General features: G+C 41.9%; 1 protein-coding gene and 1 long non-coding RNA gene across 2 annotated transcripts; both read left to right on the forward strand.

The window, feature by feature from the left end:
• Positions 1–8,580: 8,580 nt before the first annotated feature.
• LOC128106991 (disks large homolog 5-like) lies at positions 8,581–10,132 on the forward strand. The gene is made up of 3 exons (XM_052732353.1): positions 8,581–8,918; positions 9,771–9,951; positions 10,124–10,132. The coding sequence occupies exons 1-3, from the start codon at positions 8,749–8,751 to the stop codon at positions 10,130–10,132; spliced, it is 360 nt and encodes a 119-aa protein (XP_052588313.1). The 5' UTR covers positions 8,581–8,748.
• Positions 10,133–10,790: 658 nt separating this feature from the next.
• LOC128108035 (uncharacterized) lies at positions 10,791–13,253 on the forward strand. Its single transcript, XR_008217283.1, has 3 exons — positions 10,791–10,899; positions 12,879–12,979; positions 13,138–13,253. It is a non-coding gene; the product is annotated as an uncharacterized LOC128108035 (long non-coding RNA).
• The last annotated feature ends 3,958 nt before the right edge of the window (positions 13,254–17,211 follow it).

A 17,211-nucleotide genomic window follows, 5' to 3' on the forward strand; every position in this document is an offset into this window, starting at 1 on the left:
ACATTTTCCCCTGGAGATTTTGTCTGGGTTCAAGAACAGCCTGTGCCAATTCCCGCCAGTCCTTTGGTAGAATCCTATTACAAGTTGACCAGGTGTTTAACATTTGCTTTACATATGGGGAGTGCATGCCATAAGATGCTATTGCCTCCTTTAATCTTCGTAAGTCTAACATTTTAACTGGAACCCAAGTATTTTGTTCATTCTCTTCATCAGGTAGCTGCTGTATGGCTACCAGATAAATTAAGGGTGATTGTGTGAAAACTGGCTTTCTTTCTGTAACCTTATGATCCAATTTTGAAACAACTTCACTATTTATTTCTTCTGTCTGAATTTGAATTTCTCTATAATTCATTTTTACCGGTTTAACAGGTTTTTCTAACACTGTTATCCTGGCACTTAAGTTGACTATCATTTTAAATAGTAAAATGAGCATAAGAAAAGTAATAAACTGAATAATTTGATCAATATTAATCTTTTCATATAGTTGTTGCATTGTCAGAGTGCCTAAAATTTCAAACAAATTCCAATTTTCTTCCAATGTACACATAAAGCCCATTTTTTTTAATGTAGAAAAAAATTCTCTTTTAAATAGATATGTTAATTGACTTACCAAGTCTGGGTAGAACAGTAGAATCCCAGGGAAATTCAAAACAGCCACCTGGTGTTCCAGGTGTGAATCCAATGAGAGAGAGAGAGAGAGAGAGAGAGAGAGAGAGAGAGAGAGAGAAAGCATAGCAGCTTGAGCTGAGTCAAGCCTTGGCTTTACAGGCAGGGGTCCTATTCAGCAGGGCAGGCCTGAGTTGTTTGTAGCAGTTGCAAGTAGCTCCAGCTGCCGGTCAGTCAGGCCTGGGCCCGAGCTTGGCAGCAGGGCTGTCCAGGCCGGAAACCGGACCTGCCACCAAGCCAAGCCAAGCGGGTTTTAATGGATTCCTGTCACGTTGGGTGCCAAATGTAGATGTAATCAACCTTCTTATTAAATAAGAAACACAGAACCAATGCAAAGAAGAAAGCCAAGAGGTCAGAGCTAAGAGCTAAAACCTTAACCTTCCTCCTGCAGTGGTCCTACCTCTCCGAACCAGAGCTACCCCTGTGTTAAAGTCTTTATATAGAGTTCCTGTCCTGCCTTCTCAGTAGTTGTAAACACAAGCACATGACCGCCTCGTCATGGCCTCTCTGTATAGGCCTCCAGGTTTTCCATGATTGGTATTGAGATTAAAGGCATGTGTATCCAATAATGGCTGTATCCCTGAACACACAGAGACTTACCCAGCTCTATCTACCAAGTGCTGGGATTACAAGCATATGCCACCACTGCCCTGCTTTCCTATGGCTTGCTAATAGCTCTGACCCCCGGGCAACTTTATTTATTAACATACAAATAACATTTTAATACAAATAAAATATCACCGTATCTGGGAGTTTGTTCCTGATGATAGGCTTGTCCTGAGTGAGCTGAGAGTGGAAGGCATAGAGCAGAGGAAGGAGGAGAGCTCGCACTCATGGTGTGTATCCTTGCAGGAAATTTACCTTATCACGTCGAAATGCCATTATTTGTATGTGCTCTATCTCTTATTTATATTCTAACCAAATAGTCAACTATGGCTGCTGTGGTTAAATTGCTCAAGAAGGATTTAATGCCAAGATTTGAATTATCGTGTGTTGCATATTTAATACATGCAACCATTGAAAGAGCATGTGAGTGAGTCTTCTGTGGGTCCTGCCTACTTAAGTGTGAATTAATCCACATAACAAAATCAATAGCCATAAGCTGGTAAAGGAAAGAGAATGCAGGGAGCTGGAAAAAAAGAATAAAAAGTAAAAACAAAAGCAACACAAAAACAAAATCCTTTAGCAATTTGTGGGCTATAGTTTAAGAAGACCTGTTTCTGTGTCCATTAAAAGTCCCAATGATGAATGACATTATTTTACAAGTTGTTCCTGGTTGCAGCACCTACCTCCATGGTCCATCTCCACCCTCCTTTCTTTAGGTGGAAGAAATTCACATACAGAGAGGCTAAAATGGCAACCACATAACAGAGCATTTCATGAGTGTCCCTGCTGTCTCCTCCTTGAACTTCTGGCTTTTGCACTCTGTTCCTCAGACCTGCACTCTGTCCCTGTAACTATGGTTATTGCAGTTCCTGGGCCGAGACCTTAGCCTCCTTCTATAGCCCTTTGAAGTTGCACAGAAAGGGCTGTCCCATGTTCTAGAAGGAGAAGGACAAACTCAAAATGACTTTTCCCTTATAAGTAGTTCTATGTATTTCTGAAGAAGGAAGTTTGTCAAAGATCTGTTTCCAGAAATCTTGCTGAAGAAGCACAGAATTAGAGGGCAACCAAGAGTTCTTCACAGTCATGTGTGTGCATCAGCCCTAGGGTTAATCTCTGGCCAAAGGTAATTAGTGGACACATTGCCACACATTACTAACACTCGGCATACCTGGCAGCTGAGGTACTTCCCTGATCTGACCTTTAAGGAGCTTCTCCTGACCTCCAAAGAAGGACATAGAATAAGGTTGAGATTCATCTCTATGACTGTGATTTCAGATCCATTTCCCCATATCCAAATTTTAATAGTCAGGAAACACGTAGAACAATACATTACATTGAAGTTAATGTTGTATTATTTTATAGATGAAAAGAATTTAGGCCAGGCAGTGGTGGCACATGCCTTTAATCCCAGCACTCGGGAGGCAGAGGCAGGCTGATCTCTGTGAGTTTGAGGCCAGCCTGTTCTCCAAAGCGAGATCCTAGAAAGGCGCAAAGCTACACAGAGAAACCCTGTCTCAGAAAAAAAAAAACCATAAAACAAAAAAAAAAGAATTAGACCAGCACTTGAGAGGGAAGACACTACCAAGAGCCATTGGTTGACAAGGTGATGATGTTTGAGTCAATGGGTGTCTCTTTATAAATCTGTGATAGGGAAACATATTTTGGGTACAGGAAAAAACAAGACCTTCTGCTTTTGGACAGATACGCTGCTGTTGAGCATGTCATGAATTACTTTCCCATTTCCCTGACTTGTGCAAACCCCTGTGTCACAGAGTGGTTTCTTAGCATCTTCTTTATATTAATTTCTCAAGCACAGCAGGACAAGAATTGATTTTAGCCCACAGGTCCAGGTATAGTCCATTTTGGGGCATATCAAGGCAGGAACTGTGTCAATCACATCCACAGTAAAGAGCAGAGAGATACAAATGCAGCCACGCTGCCTCCTTGCCTCTGCATATGCTCCAGCTTCTTCACTGTTAAACAGTTTAGGTCCCAGCAATGAAGTGGTTCTGCATACTTAAGGGTGAGATCTCCATCTGATTAACAATCTATAATCTCCAACAGATGTGCTCAAAGTCAACTTAATCTAAACAATTCCTCATTGAGGCTCTCTCTTCCCAGGAGACTCTAGTTTGTGTAAATAAAAGAGTAATTAAAAATTAACACTCCCACTGCCCCAGCATCATTGTTATGCTTCATGGTTATAGGAAACATGAAAGAAAAAATTTTGAATGAGGTAGCAACATTGAACAATCTCAGTAGACATTTCAGCCATTCCTACAATCCCAAATATCTCTGATTTCGATTTCTCTTGCTTGTTTTGTAGCCATTTTCTGTCAAGTCCTAGTTATTTACCCAGCTAGTCAAGAGACCTGATAATAGAAGAACTAAAGATTATACCACAGTGCTTCCCAGGTAAAAATCATTTGACCTGTTACTAAGTCTTGTGGAAGAAAGACATCAAATGAAAAATCACTGTTCCTGGTTATAGACTAGCAACTGTAGATATCCAGGGTGTTCAGGATCTTCCTGCCTCCTCCAGACTAATCAGAGCTTTCCCAAATCCTGTATTGAGGTGGAATTGTCCCCTGTGTAGACAAAGATGATAGTGCTGGTTAGAGGAGCAGAGTTATTACACCAGTGGGTCAGAACAAGTTAAAATGTTCAAGGAGTCAGGTCCCTGCTGAGCAGAATGTCAGCTACTGTTTTCTCATGTCCAGAAAGGAAGAGTTAGGACTCCTTCTATCAGGAAAAGTTTTCTTACAAGTTTTTCTTAAAATCTCAATGATGGAATGTTTACCTGGTGTCTCCTGAAATGAATTAGCCTCAGTGAGAGCTCTGCAAAATCCTTTGATATAGGCTTCCCAAAGTAAGGTCTGGTGTTCATGACTGTGAGTAGTAGTCAGATTTAATAAAGTAGTGCAATCACTCTACCAATACCCTTGCTTGGGTATTGATCTTTTTATCTATCTCTTGATTAGTATCTGCTAATATTTTGCTGTAATAGTACTTTTACAGATCATATACGGCATATTTGACACCTCTCTTTATATTGCAGTAACCATTCCTGGGATTGGTTATAAAAACTTACAAATGAACCTTAGCATGGCAAAACCACATCTTAGTGCTTCCAATTATAGGTGTGCCTTTTATTCCTCTTATCAAAATATATCTTTCATTGAGAAGGTTAGTGTTAACATGTAATATAGTCAAGAAATAAAACATTATTCTTGATTCAGTGATATAAGTGTCCTTGTTTTCACCCCAAAATCTCAGTGATCAGAAAGCACCTTGATGTCTCTTGCTCCAAATTAAAGATAGGTTTACTCTCCATCCCACATTCATAGGTTTGTTGTCTACATTCAGTTGTTTCACTATTAGGTGGTCTCGGGGATGCTATCCTGGTCAGATCGAAAGCCATCTAGGACTTCATGAATTTCCCACAAAAATATAAACATATCCTTGCCTCAAGATTAGATTATCAGGCCCTCTCCATAGATTAGTTTGTTTATCTTTTGACTTAACATTTTCTTTAGTCTGTGTATAATTTAAGGCAAAATGCTTTAAGGGAAGCAGAAAACAATTATACTTGAAAGTGGAAAAATTAATGGTTAACTTGGCTAAATGTAGTATTGTGTGTAGTTTTACCTATGTTCAGAAATATTGCCCTTTTATTTTTGAAACTTGCCAATTTAATTATTAGACAGCATTTTACAACAGTTGGATCTTATGGCTAGTAAGGGATTTTAGTAACATGGTTAATATTCCATAAAGTATAAAATTCTTGAAGGTGTTGGCTAGTATAAGCAGGACCATTACCAATTTTAAGTTGTAAAAGGAGTCCTAGCATGGACACCCATAAAGAGCTATTTGACAAAGTCAAGTTTTAGATAAGACACAATTGTATTTTTGTGGAAATGCCCCGTGCTAAAAACAGGTTGTGCTCTGCAACTGATTAGCTAGAGAGAGGCTTCATGCATGCCTATAGTGATCCAATTCTGAGTATAGACATCTCGACACTTGACAGCTAAGAAAGAATAATTGTAGATGAAAACCACCAAATACACTAAGAGACACTGCCAGCCGCCACCATGACAAGCAGCATGTGAAGATGCTGGTAAGCCACGAGCCACATGGCGAGGTATAGATTTATAGAAATGGATTAGTTTAAGATATAAGAACAGTTAGCAAGAAGTCTGGCACGGCCATACAGTTTGTAAGCAATATAAGTCTCTGTGTGTTTACTTGGTTGGGTCTGAGCGGCTGTGGGACTGGCGGGTGATAGAGATTTCTCCTGACTGTGGGCCAGGCAGGAAAACTCTAGCTACAAACTGATGGAATATAGTAAGCTTTTACCTTTGCGCTGTACAGTCAGGGGAAGGTACCATCCATTTTGAGGAGTGTGAAGAATTTGTGTATAAAATATATGCTCCTTGTCTTTTTGAAGAACAATCTGTAAAATCACTAAGAGCACACGCTACAGGATTTTTAGATGTAATTTTGGGTCATACCCATTGAGCATTTTCAGAAACTCTTAAAAGCTGATGTACTGGGTAGTGATTATCTATAGAAACCGTGTAACATGCTAACGCAATCTGCCATGGTCATCAATCTAAATCAAATAAGCTGCATATTATCTACTGGCTGTAATTTCTGTTTTTTGCTCCATACCAGGAAGTTGTTTAAAAAGTGTCCTTTCCATTATCATTAAGTCTATCATTTCTTGATAATAAGGAGATGCAGGTACTTGTGGAGAATCATACCTCACATCAATGTCTATAATACTGTTACCTTCGGGATATATACTTTAATAGGAGATGACCACTCACTCTCTTTCCCTCATGGAAGTACTGAGGCATTTCCAAAAAATCAGAGAGCAATCTCTGGCTATGGAACAAAAGGGTACTGAAGCATTTCTCTTGAGTCCCAGGAGAGATTCCTAGAATGGGAAACCTGACTTGTGAAGAGTTATGAGGAGATCTGGTTAGCAGGGAGGCAATGTCAGTTCCCCATGACATCAGGGGTGTCTCATGCCTGGACATTCTATTGTATCCTGGAGACTTTAGAATGTTATCTGATGTCACCTGTGCTGTAGCAACACCAACTGCCTTTGGACAGTTGGTTCAGTGCCCTTACAGTTCAGCAATGAACATGTTGGGAAGACTTAGGACTCTATTTGGTCGAGAGAAAGGAGAGGGAAGAGAAACCAGAGAGAGGCAGACACAAGCTGGCCTTCAGCCATTCCAATGTGAACGATCAAGAAGGAAATGGTCCAGAAGATGGTACAGTAAGTTGTGGGCAGGAAATTGGGATGTTCCTGCAGGACATGGGCTTGAGCTGAATCTTCCAGTAATGGGACACAGGAGGTAGGAGTCTCTGGGAACCAACTGGACTTTCCTGCTTGTCATGGCTCCTGAAATTCAAGGATTCCAGAAGAGTAATTTGTCTGTCCCAGAAATCAGGAGCGAGTAAGACCAAAGCTGTTGTGCTGGGAGCTCTTGCCTTTCAATCCTACAGGAGGGTAGGGGTTGAGAGGGGACAAAAAGGCCAGCATTAGGGTAGGAAGTTCAAGTGAACTGTGCCCAGCAAAAAGCAGGTCATCAATATACTTCAACCTCAGTATCTTCATTTATCTACAGCCAACCAGCTCTATGCACCCTCCTTTGTCACTGAGGCATCTTGGTGAGGATGGTGACCATATTCTGCCCTTATGTAGCTTCTCCATTTTTGCCATGTGCTTAGAGTGACCTGTCAGGATATTTTTGCATCTTTAAAAACCTGAAGGCTTGTGGACTGTGTCAATTTTATCTTGCATTTGAACCCTGCAGCCAAGTTAAATGCAGAGTGCAGTGCTGTTAATAAGCCTGAGGAGGCTCTCTCCTTAGTTACCAAAAACATGTGCTAAAGGAGCAGAGGAAATCAGCTGGCTGAGACACCTATCTCCCATCACAGAGATGGGAGACCTAAGATACCCAGGGGGGTCATCTCAGTCCAGGGCAAAATTCTTTGGGGTGTCACTGAATTGCTTGCTTACATCCTTTCTCAAACACCTTCTCAGGTCTCAGGGTGACCTGTTCATTCTCTATGTCTTGTCACAATGCACGTTCACTTGTGTTCATTCATCTCCCCACAGGGGCCTCCAAGAAGCCACCACCCACTCCAACCAGCCTCACAAAGAAGCAAGTGAAGCAGAAGGTGGAGAGCCTGACCACTCAGCTCCAGGTGATGACCGCCCAACGGAATGATCTGAGAGATCGCCTCATCTTTGTAACCGAAGGATCCTTGGACAACAGGTATTTACAGTTTCAAAATCCATGGTGACTGTCTCAGTTCCACAATTTCACCCTTAGTTTATTTTGTCTAAGAAACAGGCTTCTGGGAGGTTGGGTGTCCCTTTGCCCAAAACCATTTCTCTAAATGCTTCCCTGAAGCAAAACCTGACATAATGGGCAGGAGTGAGATGGGGACATAAACTCTTCTGCTTCCTCCAAATGAAAATCAGAGCCTGTGACCTGAATCACATAACTCAGGATTTGAGGCAGTAGTGTGTGAATTCCCAGCATACATTTGGAGAGATCCTGTCAAGTGGTGGTTAGTGTGAGAATGCTGTTATTTTTTTTTACTTGCCTGGAAAGACACTGTGTGCTGGATGCTTCTAGTAGCAGCTGGAGAGTTTTTGTACCACATCTTAATATGTGGCAGCAAGACCTGGTACTGATGTCTGCTGCTCTTGGTCCTCTCTAAGATGACACAATTGAATGCATTAATTTGTCATCTCAATGAGAGCATTTTATCACCTTTCCCTCTCTCAGTTTCTCCCTCTGACTCTCTCTCTCTCTCTCTCTCTCTCTCTCTCTCTCTCTCTCTCTCTCTCTCTCTTTCTCTCTCTCTCCTCCATCTTTCTGTATCTATGTGTTTGTGTGTTTGTGCATATGTGTCCCTCTTCACCCTGCAATCAAGGGTGTATGGTTGGGCATGAAGTGTTGCTTGTCTCAGTATCTAGGCGTTGTCTACTTGGTGTACTGGGAGCCCCATTTTGAGTAGCATAGCCCTTTGTCAGTGTGTTCACCTTGGTGTCAACTGGGAATGCCCTGGGGGAATTTATGAAGCTGTCATAATATTGAGTCCCATCCTCTGAAATGCTCATGATGTGATTTTAGCCTCCATGGCAATGTAAGCACCCTGGAATGAGAATCTCTTATTTGAAGACAGCAGAAACATCACAGTTTCTGGTGGGCCCAGACCTGTGATAGACTCGTGGGAACTCCATAGCAAGCTGTGCAGGACTCCTGAGGGAGCATATTCAGTCCCAGCTGCATCCCTCTTAACACCCTGACTCTGCTGGCCTGGGACCAGAAGAGCAAGTGTAATAAGCAGCCAGAGGTCCCAGTACATAGGAGCCATTATGTGGCATCTTATTAATTCCAGTAATATAGAACATACACTGAATTCATGTGAACCTTGAGGCCTGTATTCATGGAATTCTTTGCTTCTGGGTCCAGGCCCTACCACAGGCCAAATCCTTTCTGGGAAAAGCTCAAGATGGAACATCAGCAGGTCATGTCAGCCCTGCAGAAGTTTGAGAATGAGAATTTGGAGGCCTCACAGAAGCTCAGTGAGCTGACCAAAGGGAAAGTCTTCCTTTGGTAAGTGCTTATATTGGCAGGGACCCCAACTGTTGTACAATAGCCAACTCCAATTTTCTTTGTGTTTGAACTGCAGGGTCTGCAGATGTGCTTCTAGTATTTCTGCTTCTTAGCCAGTAGCATTATCAAGCAGCCTTTGGACTTATGCCTCTTTAATTAGGTTTGCTAAGGTTTAAAGAGACTACTAGCTCTTCCAAGCACCATATTGTCATTCAGTAGCCTCCAGATCAGTGGTTATTAACCTTCCTAATGCTGTGATACTTTAATACATTGATTCATTGTTTTGATGACCCCAAACCATAAAATTATTTTGTAGAATTGTCTTAAGTTTATTTTGCCACTATTAATAATTAATGTAGACATGTAAATGTCTACATAGGCCATCTAATATGTGTCCCTTTTGAAAGGCTCCTTAGATCCCAAAGGGTTCACAACCCACATACTGAGAACCACTGGTTAGATGAGCAATTGTCTTCAGGAGAGGGCTGTCAGGCAGGAGCTGACTCATACGGGATCTGTGCACCCTTTGGGTCTCCTACTTCCCCAAGTGTACTTGCACATTACCTGCTGGTGTTTCCTCATGACAGTGGACTGATTAGGACAGGTGGAGTACTCCTCTTGTTTATGGAAGTGCATGAATTTCTGTTATTTGGGGGGGTTTTCAGAAATAGTTTGATTCTTGCAGGAAATAACTGTTCTCTGCTTTTGGCCTTGAGTGCAACTGTCATTACTGTTAAAGGTTCTTGCTTCCATCTTCCTGTGAACCTGGGATAGGGTTGGGTTGTTGAGGCATGGTGTTGTGGGTGACCAGAGGTGGCTGACATGGTCTTACTATTTGGAGTGTGTTTCCAGTGATCTGCAGAGCCGGCTCCTACTGGAGCAGAGTCAGCTCAAAAAGAAATTGGATATGCTGAGGCAAGAGAAGGAGATCATACTGGAGGATTGCGACAGGCTGAAGCACCACTTGGGTGACTTGCAAGTGCTCAGTAAGGATCAAGAAGAGATCAGTGACCTCCAGAACCAGCAACAGCAGGTAGGGACAGGCAGCTGGGTCACAGTTAGGTCCAGCATCATTTACTTATGTAACCTTACCAAATCTAGCCATCCAGACACCTGTGCTCTATCTCATCACTTTCCTCATTCATACACCCATTCATCCACCCACTTCATGACATAAAATTGTTCATTCTGTGTTTGTGCATTAGTATTTCTGAGAAGTGAGTCTCCTCTGAGAATCTTGGTCATTGGCATGCAATCCCTGATACTCTTCTTGAACCTGTAGTCAATGGGGAGAAACAGGTCAATCACTCATCACACAGCTACATGTCATTATGATGGGAGGATTGCTATACATAGAATTGAGTTCAAGAGTAAAAATTTTTCTAACAATCTCCACTAGTTCAAGATTATGCCACCATAGGCAATTTTAGTTCTCAGAAATGGAAAGCTGAGTTTGGGGACTTTGCTTAAAGGCTGGTGTGCTTCTTTTAAAGATAACAGCTCCTCTATCACTTTGTTGTTTTCGTTTCACCCCTTTCTCTGTCTCTCTCTGTCTCTCCGTGGTGTGTATGTGTGTGTGTGTGTGTGTGCGCGCGCGTGTGTGTGTGTGTAATAGAGGCATGTGGGAGTGCAGTGCATATTTCATGTGGATGACAGCTAGAGGAGACCACTGGGTTTCTCTCTTGGTCAGTCTCTGTCTTATGAACTCAAGCAGGCTTTCTCATGTGCCCATGAGCTTGAAATTTCGTGAGATTGACTGACCAATAAGCTCTTGGAATTCTGTGTGTGTGTTTGCACATGTGTGAGAATGTATTGACTATAGTATACTCAACCCTCCAATAAGGACACAATCTTGTAATGAACAGGAACAGCAAAGAATGGAAGAGAGACTCCAGAGCTTGCTGAAGCAGAAGGAGCTGGTCACACAGCAAAAACACCTGGCAATAAAGCTGCAGCATCATTTGACTGTCTCCCAGATGAGGTAGGAACCCAGGCTGAAGTTGGAGTATGGAGCTAATTGGGTCCCCTGTACCAGGGCTCTCTGTCCTTTGTGGGCTTTTGCTTATCAGCAAGACTCCCTGCTCCATGCATGAGTAGACCAACTAAGAACTCAGAGTATTATGCTGGTCCCGTCAACAAGAACTTCTGTCCAGCAAACAATATGTTTGATACTCCCTGGGTCTTGTGTCCCATTACTCCATTCTGATCTCTCTGGTATGTTCTCAGCAGGCTTTCCTTGAACTCACAGAGCTCTAACTGCTTTTGCCTCCCAAGTGATGGGATTTAAAGGTGTGCCTCACCATATCTGACTGAAATTACATTTTTATTCAGGATTAGCACCTGTGGGATGAGATTTGCACCCTTGTCACTATTTGATGTCACACTGGCTGTCTTCATTGTTTGAGCATTTCCCATGTAAAGTGTACTGGGGATATAATACGTTTAGTCATTGGCAGGATGAACCCAGGTAGATGTCTCTGAACCTTCACCGAGTGTTGTGGAACAGACTCCTCTAGAGTGCCAGGATGTAGATTCCCAGCTGTAGGCCTAAGGATAACACAGCTCTTCTTGTTTGTTGCCAGAGACAATGCAGTGACAATGTTCTCAGACACATGGCTCAAGAAATACTGCTCTAGCATGAGAGGCTCCATCTTGTGTATTACCTGGGTGCAAAGTTGTAATAAGTCTATGTATATAAAGTGAGGTGGACTTTAAAAATTTTTTTTATTCATTTTACATACCAACCACAGATCCCCCTTTCTTCCCTCCTCCCACTCCCCACTCACCTTCTTCCCTGACCCTTCTTGTCCTCCTCCAACAAGGTAAGTTCTCCCATGGTAGGACAGTTAAGCCTGATACATTCTGTTGAGGCAGGAGCAAGCCCCTTCCCACTTTATCAAGCAAGAGCAAGGTGTCCGACCATAGGTAATGGGATCCAGAAAGACAGCTCATGCACCAGGAATAGATCCTGATCACACTGCCAGGGGCCCCTCAAACACAACCAGCTCCACAACAGGCCCCCATATGCAGAAGTTCACAACTGTCAGTCTAAATTTCCTGAGTTCTTTTGAGCTTGGTTCAGTTGTTTCTGTAGATATCCCCATCATGATATTTACCACCCTTACTCATGTAATCCCTCTAAAAAAGAAAAGAAGGAACACAGCTTGGAATTTTAAGGTTTTCTCTATCAAACCTGTGACAGCATTGTACAACATGGAGAGGAAAATAAAATAATATCAATTAAAATCAGGAATAAGGACAGGTGTATGTCATTGTTCATGTCTTTTATCCAAGCACTTTGGGAGCACAGGCAGGAAATCTCTGGCCTCTTGTAGCCATCCTAGAATATCTATCTAGTCAGCCAGAGATGCATATTTTTTTTTTTTGGTTTTTCGAGACAGGGTTTCTCTGTGTAGCTTTGCGCCTGTCCTGGAACTCACTTGGTAGCCCAGGCTGGCCTCGAACTCACAGAGATCCGCCTGGCTCTGCCCGCCGAGTGCTGGGATTAAAGGCATGAGCCACCACCGCCCGGCCAGAGATGCATATTTTAACACTGCCTAGAAAGAAATAAACAGAAATTGGACAAGAAAAAATGAGGTATTTGATGAGAAACTCATCATGAACAGTCTGTGTATCTCCATTGTGCTATTATGTATGACTTTAATATGCTACTCCTTTTATTTAAATGATGTCTCTATAATGTAGGAAAAAGTCCAGGTCTTTCTCATTAGAGCACAGTACATATAGTACTCATATCAACATCTGATACTTGTTAAGGGCAGAAAATAATTCAAGGTTCAACTATTCTGTGACACTTATTCCTTAGGTGTACATACAATGACTGCTTCCAAAGATCAGTGTTGACTGTCCAGCACAATTGAGTTTTTGTGATATCACTGAATGACAGGTGATGTGGTGGATCCCCACCCGGACTCTGCCCTTACTAACTTCCTCCTCTAGGTCAGAAAATCTCCAACATGAGCTGGAACAATCCACAGATCAGGATGAGAGCTTCCTGCCGACAGAGCTGCTGCAGCAGGAGCACTAAGTGTCATAAGCAAGTGAGACATCATGACATCCCATCCCCAGCAACACGGCATTTGTGGGGTGGAGTTCTTCCTTGATTCTGGTTTCCTATGTGTGAATAGGCCCTGAATTTATCTAGCTAGTGACCTAGCAAGGCTGTTTTTAGATCTGATTGCCTTTTCTTCTCTCACAGCACCCTTTATGAGAACTGAGGAGGCTGAAGGAATCCATAGTCAACTAGAAACCCTGACATTCTCCACTCTATGATCAAGGCCTCCTCAGAACAAGACATGTACTACTAGTTGTGAAATCACCAGTGAGGGAAATATCATCTGCCCTGAAGATCATCCATCCATAAGCTGATCCATGTGTCTATTGACTCACTAGTTATGGAATAAAGAAACCATCAAGAAGATGCTTGAGATTCAAAAAAATAAACACCAAGAGTTATGCAGAAAAAGCTGACATCTACCAGCAAGTGTTCCCAGTGAGGGCCACAACAACATGGAGACAGAATATGTTTCCACTCATAGTTACTCTGAAAGTTTATTGCTACAAACTTTTGGTAGCTGACTGAGTCCTCAGCCCTTCATATGTGGAGGGAGATATGTCAACAGAGACTGTGTTGATGTCATGCTGCTATCCAGACAGACCACACAAAGGAAACATCATATTCTCACTCCAGTCCAGTGTGGGAACTACTCAATTTCATGCACAGGTGATGGTGAAGTGGATTGTTCTGAGAGATGATTTAGGAAGGATGTCACCATGAGCTGTTATGTCTTTTGGTAACAGATGCTCCCCGTGTCATTTTTTGCTCTTGAATGGGCACACAGACACATGTTGGCAGACAGAATCATATAATGGCCAACATGGCATAAGATCAACTTTGGCAAGGACTTAACCTAGAAGCCACTAAGTGGCATAACTACACTTGTCTTGAAGAGGGTATTTCAATTCAAGGTTGTCTTCCAACTTCTATCCAAAGTCAGCCAGAGACTGCAGGATATCTGCATGAAGAGAAAGCTTCTTATGTAAATAGTTTTGGTTTGTTTTGGGGTTTACATGAATTTAGGGTTTGTTGTTCTTTGTTTTGTTTTGCTGTTTTTTTTATTTTTTGGTGCTTTGTTCTTTCTTTGATTTTATATTTTGCTAAAGCTATACATTGGATATACTAAACACCCCTTTAAGGCCCTATTCTGTCAAATTTCTGTAATTTCACAAATAAAAAAAAATTCCAACTCTCCATTCTTTCCTTTAAATTTTTATTGACTTTACTTACCAACCACAGATCCAACTCTCATCGGTCCTCCCTCTCCTGCCTACCACATTTCCCCCACCCCTCCTGCCCTCCTCCAACAGGGTAAGTTCTCCCATAGGGGACAGATAAACCTGGTTCATTCTCTTCATTCCGAAAGTAGCTTTGTAGTCAGGTGTGGTAACATTAGAACTCAACAGACAGAGGTGGATCTCTGCAAGTCCCAGGAAGCTTAGGCTACATTGTGAGTTCTCAGCTAGACAGGGTTACAAACCAAGATAGTATCTTGGGTGTGAATCGCATGGCCTACTCCATGAATATCCACTTCATGATGGAAAAAGATCCATATAAAACACCTGACTTCACATGTCTAGCTACTTCAAAAAACAGAGAATAGATACATACATGTTCATGATGTGATCATTCATATCAGATTTTTCAGAAATACACCTATGTTTTCTAATGCATCTCAGGAAGTGAGAACATTCATTACAGGAGTATAGAAGAAATGAGGAAACCTATAGATATCTGCCATCCTTTTCCTGAAATACAGCACCAGTGACAGTGCAATGCAGGGGTAGTAACCTTCTAAGACATATTGAGATGTGGTCTTTTTAATGTGCTCTTGCCTTGACCATTCATTTTGCATGGAAATTTTTGAGATTCATTTACTTGTATTTATGTATATGGGTATTTTGTCTGTTTTCTATGCACCACAAGCAATCAGTTTGCACTGAAGCCAGAAAGGGCAATGGATTCTACACGGAACTGAAGTCACAGAAGTTTATTAGCTGATTTCTGGGTCCTCTGGGAGAGCTACACATCCTCTTAAAGGATGAGTGATCTCTCCAGACCCTGCACTTGATTTTTGTCCTTCTAGCCTCTCTAGTGCATTAGTTGGACTGGATTACACCTAACCGAAGAGAGATATTTCTGGAGAACTGTAGAGACAGGACAATGAGGTAGGCATGGGAGATTACTTGGGATGCCAGGCATTCAAGCAGAGTGCTCCTGGGTTCAGGATCATCGCTCAGCATCTCTTAAGTCAGAGTTGGAACAGTTATGTCACCTCTCATTTAGATGACAATGCAGAGTAGGCCCATCAGATGAAATGCCGACTTTTAAGACCCGCCTGGGGATGGAGATGGGGTAAGATATACCTGTGATACACCAGCTAAGCAGTGTTAAGTGGAAACTTCACATTTGTCTGGGTGGATGGTATCTGCAGCAAAAGCCACATGCCTCTGGCGGAGAGTGTATCTCTACAAGGCTTGAAAGGGAGAGGGATGGTTGATGCTACACTTTCACCACAGCAGAAGTCACAGTGTATTGAGGAAAGGTTTCTTTCAGATGTGGGCTTTATTCTTCTGAAGTTCTCCTGGAATGGATCTGACCTGAGACTCACAGTAAGTCAGAGAGTTAATGTGTGAAGCAATTATCCTTGTAAATTCAAGTCGGTGTCTCTCAAACCATAGCTTTTAAGATCTCTAAAGCCAGAGAAGCAGGTGGTTCACTTCAGTTCCTTCTTTTCATTGGTCACTTTCTCATTCTTCACTGACTCTGACATAATACCTGTAGACACACTGGAACCAGCTGAGACTTCATTCATCCTACACTACCAATCACTGAACTGCAGCATGTGTTTCCCTGTCTATCTTTCCATTATTGGGAAGGAGCCTGTGTCCAGTCATGCCTTACCTCCAAGTGAATCCTCAGCATAGCTTTGGTTCTTTTGATAAATGCTACAGATAGATTAACACGGTTTCTTCTCCTTGCATTTGTGGAGGGAGATAACAGTTTACTATCAACCTTTGTCAGACTAAACTGTGTAGAGTGTGTAATGTGTACTGGGGCGCTTCTTCTATCTCAGATAAGCATGCCTAGTCTTCAAAGCATTCTGTCAGCTACTCACATGGTCATTCTTATGAGGGCAAAATTAACAGTTAAAGCTCATCTTGATGTTTGCCCTGTAGTAGCTGTAGCAGATGAATGGAGTTAAAAGCCAGGAATACAACTTGGAGACAGAATACCTCCCTAGCACGTGCAATATGTTAGGTTCAAAATTAGTACATTATTTATGACGGGGATGGAAAATTCACCCTGTTGCATCCTATGAAGTGAAATACATCACACTGTTAGTTATCGTAGAAGATTTAAAATTCTCCCGACTCTGATTCTTGCCATTCATTAACTGTGACAAACATTTATTTTGAGGATAAATATTTCCAAATTAGGATAGATATACACAGAGACCATATACAGAGATATGTAGCTTATTAAAATCTGTGGCTTTGATGATGGACTGGAAAATGTCTAAGCAGGTAAAGGTAATGCAGACAAGCCTGGAGACATGCATTTATATCCCTGGGACCCACCTTATTGATAGAAAGAATAAAAAAATCTGCCAGAAATTGTTCTCTGAGTTGCATGTATTTGGGGGTGCCAAGTCTTGACCCACTGAAACTAAGACAACTGTCTTCCCATTTCTCATTTATGCTAGAATATCTCCATCTGATGCACTCATATCAATATATTACTATGTGTTCCATTTGAGTGATTTTGGACTTTTTCTTATTTTATTTTGGCAACAGGAACCATAGAAATAAATAAGCCAATATTAAATCTTGATGAGAAAAACAGATTAAGAGTATGTGGTCATCTTGAATTTGTAGATTTTCTAAGACCTTTGTTACTCCCCAAATGCCCCAACACATCTTTTATAGATGCCTGGCTAACAATTATTTATTGTCTCTTTCTTATTCTCTCCAAGAGCCCATATGTTGTGGTGAATGTCAAGACAGTCTCTATGGCTTGCCCATGCCTCATTGGTGCTGATGAACTCTTCTAATGAGGATGATATGTTCTGTATGATTCAAATTTGGTCCAGGTCGCCACCTCTGCCTTCTGTTGTCATCCACATTCCTCTTAGCTGTGAGCTGTCTATACTCCACCCAGAGTCAAGGAATCCACAGAATTAGCACTCCTGAGTATGACCCTGGGATGAACATG

This window comes from Peromyscus californicus, unplaced genomic scaffold (genome assembly GCF_007827085.1).
Source record: "Peromyscus californicus insignis strain IS unplaced genomic scaffold, ASM782708v3 Scaffold_12__1_contigs__length_115047231, whole genome shotgun sequence".
NCBI lineage: Eukaryota > Metazoa > Chordata > Mammalia > Rodentia > Cricetidae > Peromyscus > Peromyscus californicus.